The 7,688-nt window shown below is 37.6% G+C and overlaps 1 protein-coding gene across 1 annotated transcript; it reads left to right on the forward strand.

Moving 5' to 3' along the window:
• The first annotated feature begins 651 nt into the window (after nucleotides 1-651).
• LOC125011031 (immunoglobulin lambda-1 light chain-like) lies at nucleotides 652-7,469 on the forward strand. Its single transcript, XM_047590019.1, has 6 exons — nucleotides 652-694; nucleotides 772-1,098; nucleotides 4,745-4,786; nucleotides 6,644-6,953; nucleotides 7,121-7,194; nucleotides 7,321-7,469. The coding sequence occupies exons 1-6, from the start codon at nucleotides 652-654 to the stop codon at nucleotides 7,467-7,469; spliced, it is 945 nt and encodes a 314-aa protein (XP_047445975.1).
• Nucleotides 7,470-7,688: the final 219 nt, after the last annotated feature.

The following is a 7,688-nucleotide window of genomic DNA, read 5'->3' on the forward strand; positions in this document are numbered from 1 at the left end:
GTGACGCTGCTTCTCTTTGCTTCTTCATTTCAGCCTCAGGCAGCAACAAAATGATCAGAGCTGATCAGGTCTGTATTTATCAAACATGTCAGAGCAGGAAATCTCTTCTAACTGACCAGAATCTCTCAGAGTCACTGAGATTTGATTCTACTTTTAGGAGTTGAAGTCAAACATTTGATCTTCTGCTCTCACTTGTCAAATTCCTCCTGTATGTCCTGAGAGATATTAAAGCTGCACATTGATGTTACATATTACACAGTAAACCTGCTCTGTGGAGGATTTTTTAATGGTTTCATCTCTTAAAATGCTCTTCAACAACAGAGAACAGTCTGTGTTACTAAATTCACCACCAACCTGAATGTGTTTGTGGGAACATGAATGTTTTTAGTCTTTCTGCATCATGTGACCCAGATGTTTTTTCATCTGCTGTCAGATTCAAATCAAGACCATGAAAGGACACAGCAGCTTGATCTGAGCTGTCAATCATCAGCAGCCGTCTCATCTGTGGGCTGCAGGGGCTGATGGGAGCTTTGAGGACCTGCTAGAAACCACGTGGCCTCGTCTCATGTCACAGCTCGTCCTTGTTGGGCCTCAGCTGCATCAGACCTCCACTTCTCCCCAGGTTCACCAGAGGATACACCACCACACAAAATGCTTTTCCTCCCAGCTGCTGCTCTGTGCTGTCTGTGTTCAGGTGAGTGTTTCCAACAAACTCCACCTTTAACAAACAGTGTCTCACTAACCTTCATCTATCTGTCTGTGTCTCTACAGCCCTGGTTGCCATGGCAGCAGATCTGACCCAGGACCAGTTAACATGGACCAGGAGAGTTGATCAAACAGTCTCCTTCAGATGTGAAGGAACTGGCCAGTGTAATGTAAATAATTATATATACTGGTACCAGAAGAAAGAAACAGAAACATTCAAACTGATTCTTGATATTGATAAAAGTAATGGTGCAATTGATAAAAGTTACAAGCATCCCCAGGAAGATGATTTCTCAGCTGTGAATAAACAGAACAGTTGGGAGTTGGAGATCAAGAAAGTTAAAGTCGATCATTCAGCCTCCTACTACTGCTCCTGTCTGAAGGATGATACCCACAGTGAGAAATGATGTGAGCAGCCTGAACAAAAACCAACAGATGAACAGATGTCAAACAGTGTTTGTGACAGGAAGAAAGCAGTAAACCAGAGCCCAGGTTCACATATTTCACCTCCATCTCAGACAGAGTCACAAACTACTGAGCTGAGGAAGATTCTTCTTTTCTGTTCTCACTATTTATATGATAATAATAATAATTACAATAATAATAACAATAACAATAACAATAATAATAATAAAAACAAAGATAATATAATTTATTCATATGGCATCTTTCAGGTCACCTAAGGTCTCCTAACAGAGAACAAAAGATACACAAAACTAAAAAAAAAAAAAAACATAAAACAGACAAATGTTCCAGATGAAGATGAAGCTCCATATCGATCAGCCATAACATCATGACCACCTTCCTAGTATTGTGTATGTTTACACTCCTTTCATTCGTCCTTCTTTAGCTCCAGACACAGGCCCTGAAAGAGAATTTTCCATCATGCATCATATTTATTTTCTGTCCACGATCTGTCCTCAGCCTCGTTCACCATCAGTCCTCTGCTGTCTTCTGTCCACCCTGGTTATTCTAGACTCTTGGACAGTCTCTAACTCAATGCTGATTACTGACACAAACTAAATAACCAGCTCTTCCTCCTCTTTCTCATCCTCTCCTTCCACACCCAGTCCAGAGGTCCCTGCTGTGTTTGTCCTTCATAGACTGCAGATGGTTGAACCTGCAATTGTAGAAATACTCTCACACCTCCCAAAAACCAAAGACCCAGAAATAAAGCTTCATTCAGTAGTTCATGTTCCTCTTTGTAGCATCCATGCTAACTAAATCACAACATGTCATCACACAGTCAAGAGGACTGGTGGAAGATAAATCATAAATCATTTGATTTGGAATAAAGTCTAAATAATGTTCCTGAACATGAATTAAATCTCCTCCAGAACACTCAGAGTCTAGAGTCACTTCGGTATCATTTGATAGTTTTTAGTTTTCTAAAGCCATATATTTAAAGTGAGCAGCTTACATGTAATCTATTTATGTCTCATATTTCCCATATACAAAGTGTAGTAAAATAAATGTCCTCATGTTTATCTTGGACATGTATATCTTATCATGTTATTGAAACCAAATTAATAAACCTAATAAGTTTAGTATTCTGGCCTTTTTGCAGAAAAACACCTATTTAGGACAAACCCAAAGTAAATTGAATGCTGTTCATGAATAGTTTGGAGCTCATTCATGGTCTTGGTCTCTTCTGAAAGCTGATCTCTGAAATTTCTATCACAAAAGTCAGAATCACTTTAAGTGGTTTTGTTGTTGAAGAATCAAAGTTGGCACACAGTCAAAAATAAGAAGTTCGCCTGAATTTATTTATTTATTTATTTTTTGCTGTCTGTTGCCTTCAGAGGAAACTGAGGACAGATCTCATCTGGATAACACTAAATTATCAGAGAATAAAGTCTTTCCTATAAAATATAAAAATGACCAAAACTGAGTTTCTTTTGCCTTATTTTCTAAGTGTATAACCAGGTGTTTCCAAACTGTACCATTCAGACACATTTTAAATAAAAATCCATAACTTGAGCTCCACTGAAAGGTGGCACTCAGAGGAATTATATTTTATAACCAGATTCTCTATTAGAGAGCAAGTAGCATATCGTTGTTTAGAGCAGCTCATTGGCTTCATGAAACATCAATCATCCACTAAACTGACTGCAACTGGTTCAGTCTGTGGATGAAAGAAGGGGGAGGGGCTTCTTTCCAGCGCTGACTCTCATTGGCTTGTGAAGGCTGTTGAGTGGACATAGTAGCTCTGAATTGGTTCATTGAGGTGTCAATCAAAATGTCAGAGTTCAGCAGCCATTTTACCAACAAACACATTTTAGTTTCATTTAATCTCTTTCTTCATCACAGTGAACCCAATCCTCAAACCCTTAAAGGTCATGATGTCTTTATCAATAGACTCAACATTTACTGAGGTAGTTGAATCTTTTTGTGAATGATCAGTTTAACAATTGTTACTAAACAGGAACTCAGTAAAACCAATAAGAACCCTGATATTATCAGAGAAATGAACAAAACCAGAACCTCATGATCCCAACAAATCTACTCAAAACTAAATCTGACTGATTTGTAGCTTTGACTGTTTAGTGAACCAGAGTCTGTTGTTATGTCAGAGATGTAAAAATAAATACGGAGCAGTTTTACTTCATACAGAGAAATAAATGATTAGGAACCTGAACAACTTGCAGGAGAAACCAAACAGACAGAAAGTCAGAGTGTTGTTAGTGTAACAGATATTTGGTCATAAATCAAAATATGAGGCTAATTAAATTTTGATCTGATGATGGAGTTAGTCAAACAATCACCAGTGTAGCACCTGTCCCATGTAGCTAGAAATACATGGAGTTAAATATAGTTTTGGTGTTATACTACTATGGGTGGAGCCCTGGGCTCTTTTAATGTTGTGCTTCATCATATTAACAAGAACTTATTTAGTTTTTATCTTTAATGGAATAATACAAATAAATGAATTGGTTGGTGTCTGTAAATGCATCTGATTTAAATACTCTCCTCTCATCAAACTATAAATTCAAGTGACTCAAACACTGAACTTTAAATGAAATATTTAAAATACTGCAACAGTTAAAATAAAAGATATGCACCTTATATGGTGCTTTTGAAATATGAAAACTAAATATTTTAACTAAAATCCACATTCACTCTACACTAAACAAAAAATAAAATGAATGTCATGATCATGTCTGTCCTGTGGGTTGAGTTCCCTGTTTTATTTTGTTGAGTTTCCTGTTTTATTTTGTTGAGTTTCCTGTTTGGTGTTTCTCTCCCTGTGTTTTCATTGATTTCTTATTGATTTCTCCTGCTGTGATTGTTATCATTAGTTTCACTTGTGTCTCTTCTTCCCTCTCTCCCTGTGTGTATTTATAGTGCTTCAAACATCAAACAGCAAAATAAAATGATGCAGCTGTTTACTTCTCACTCTCTCCCTGTCCATTCAGTTTAACATGCTGAACGTGGGAACTGAGGGAAATGATGAGGGAACAGGTGACAGAAAGATGAAGAGAAACGCAACGGATGTCAGCTCCAGGACAAATAGATGCTAGTTAGTGGGAATGAATCATTAACAACTTCACAGCATCAACACACTTTAGCAACGTTCAGTAACATTAAGCTACAACATTACAACAGATGATCAGTTTCTCATTGAGGTCAGACATGTTCCTGACTAGTTCCCTCTCCATAGAAAGCATGGTCAGTACATTCAGACCTTCCTGACTCACTGAGTTTTAGAGAAGTGTGTGAGTGTGTGTGTGTGTGTGTGTGTGTGTGTGTGTGTGTGTGTGGATGTCAATCCATCATCCGTCCTTGAGTCCAGATCCAGTCCATGAGGACTAAAGTAGTGGACTGACCAACCACTGACATTAACATCAGAGCCATGCTGCTAGTGTGGAGAAAAGAAAAGAGAAGAAGAGACAGTCATGTAGATCTGAACAATAGAGAAACACATCAAGGAGCTGAAATATGATCCCACTTCCTCTTTTGACTCCTTCACCTCAGCTGACTCTCTCAACGGCACACAGGTTTTTGTATTAGTCTTTTTCACTGTGTAGCAGCGGCAACAGCTACTTCATCTTTGTCTCTGGAACTAAACTGTATGTAACAGGTAAGAACAAACATTTCTTTTCCTTCACTTGTTTTATTGTAGAAGCTGAAACGTGTTTAAAGTCAGTTTGTGCTGCTTCAGGCTTTACATGTTAGTTTTTTCCTCATTATTAGAGAATTCATCCTGCAGCCATTGTTACATAAGAAAAGCTCAATCACTTCTGAAAACATGTTGAAATCTCACTCAACAACTAAAGTTATTCTTTATTTCTGTAAATATTAGTGATGTTACAAACATTTAGGATTTGATCGTCTCAGTAATTCTGTGTAAACAAGATGATATTTGATGATCAACTATTTCAGATTGTTTTGAAGTGTCTATCGATTGAACTGGATCATTTCTGAAATTAAACCTTGTCAGATCTAATCTCTGTCAGTTAATATTTATATGATGTAAATGTGTCTTTAATTGATGATGTTTTAATAGAAAAAGAATAAAAACATTAAGTGAATGTGATGTTAGAATAAATAGAATTAACTCAAACAATGTTTTATTACTATCATCAGCATAAAGTATTTAAACATTTGAACATGACTGACACAAACTTATACATTGATGAGTTTTATTAGTGATTAAAGTCTGTGCTCTTAAATGTGTAATATTCAATACATGTTGTAATCACTGAAATGACAAACCTACAACTGGAAACAGAATTCAGGGATTTGAAAATTATTTAATTTTATTTCTTTGAAAATATTACAAAGACATGAAACATATTAAGGAGAAGTTGCTTTAAATTTCATGTCACAGCTAATTAGGTTAATTAGAAATAAATGGTGGTGGAGGAGAGAGGCTTCATGACTCTGTGAACGACTTTTGGACCAAATAATATTTCTCAATGTGAAGCTGAAAATAATTTGTGTATTTCATGGTCTACAGTTCATAATATCATAAAATAAAAAGCAGTGTTGAATGTTGGTGATCTTCATTAACTTACACATTTGTGAACGAACCATTAACACTGAACCTTATGTAGAGGTTTTGGAGAAACAAATGTGGCTATAGAGATGACGTCTTATTCTGAAAAGCATTTCTAATTAATAAAATAAAATAAAATAAAATAAAATAAAATAAAATAAAATAAAATAAAATAAAATAAAATAAAATAGGAAAATATTTCACTTTGTAAACTACAATAACTCTAATTGATAAAAGACGACGTACTGAAACACAGTCGACATGTTTCCTAACTTCTTTGAAACAAATTGAAAATGAGCAAATAATGTAATTTGATTAAGATAAAATAAGATGATCCTTTATTTATTCCACCGTGGGGAAATTTGCAGCGTTGCAGCAGTAGACAGTTTGAGGACAGAGCACAGAGGAAATATAAAGTATAAATATAAATATAAAATATTAAAGAAATACAAATAATAGAAATTTTAATCTAATAGAAATCCTATTTACGTATGTATGTATGTATATTATATATGAAAGAATAATGGATATACAAACACAAGTTATTCCAAATGTATTAAGGATGTTCCAGTTTGTGTTGTGATTGTCCAGTGTGTGTTTGTTCTACTGGGAGCAGGTTTGATTATACAACTGATGATTGATCAACTACTCAAGAAGAATCAAGAATCAAGAATCAAGAATCAAGAATCTTTATTGTCATTATGCAAGGCACAACGAAATTCTGTTCAGCAGAGGATCATTGAGCCTTGTGGTCCGATCCAACAGACGAGCTACTGTAGCTCAGACTGCTGGAAACATTAATGCTGGTTGATGTTTGTTGTGTATTGATGAGTAGTTTAGTGATCAGAGTCCATGTAGTTTCCAGGATCAGGCTGAATCCAGACCAGTGCTGTAAGCTGCTGTTGACTGTGTCAATGTGTGTGTGCTGTCAAACTTCAGATGAGCAGGTAGTGAAGCCCGTGGTGAGCGTGTATCCAGCAGCATCCAGACCCAACCAGGAGGGGAAGAGCTCCCTGCTGTGTCTGGCCTCATCCATGTTTCCTCCTGTGGTCCAGTTCTCCTGGAAAAGACAGAAGAAGGGCGGCTCTCTGGAGGATCTGACCTCTGCTCAGGGAGATCAGCTGGAGCTCAGAGAGTCAGGACACAGAGCCTCCATCAGACTGGTGGATAGAAATGATCTGTACACATATAAATACATCTGCTCCGTCAAGCACGAGGGAGGCACAGTGGAGGACACACTGAAGAAAGAGTGGAGGACAGAGTGGAGGCCCAAGCACTACAAGGTAATGAAGGCTTGGTGACTGTGTCCAGCAGTGGTTCAGCTTCATGTGGAGACGCTGTCAAAGAGATCAGAGGAGCAGAGGACTGACATTTGTCACTGCAGCTCCAAACATTTGACTCCTTTTCTGTTTCAGGGGTTCCAGCTCCAGCAGCCTCCTGTCCTCCAGAGAGAGAGCCAGCAGACCTGGCAGCTCTGCAGCAACATCACTGTAAGATCACCTGCTGCCTCTCTGCATGGACAGCTCCAATGTCCAATGAGGACACTAGAACAACTTTACAGGATCAATCTGACACTTGCACTAATTCATATCTGTGTGTGTGTGTGTGTCTGTCAGTGTCCTTCCAGTCTCAGTGCAGGGTGAAGCTGCTCTGTCTGCTGTACACAGTGCTGATAGTGAAGAGTCTGGTGTACTGCTGTGGACTCTCTCTGCTGACGAGCCTCACAAACAAGGGACCATCCACCAGCTCCACACATGCTGACTGACTGTTTTCTGCTCCTCTTTTCTCTCCATCACATCTCATCACTTCATCTCATTCATCACTTTCATCAGTTTTCAGTAAATGTTGTTGAAATGTTCTTCTTTGTAATCTGTATCTGTTCATTCACGTGTTGATTGTCGTCCTGTAAATAGAAACACATATATTCACATAGAAATCTGCTCTTATGACATGTTCATTCTCTAGTCGTCTAGTTTATTTCCAC

The sequence above is a fragment of the Mugil cephalus genome, chromosome 7 (assembly GCF_022458985.1).
Source record: "Mugil cephalus isolate CIBA_MC_2020 chromosome 7, CIBA_Mcephalus_1.1, whole genome shotgun sequence".
Classification (NCBI taxonomy): Eukaryota; Metazoa; Chordata; class Actinopteri; order Mugiliformes; family Mugilidae; genus Mugil; species Mugil cephalus.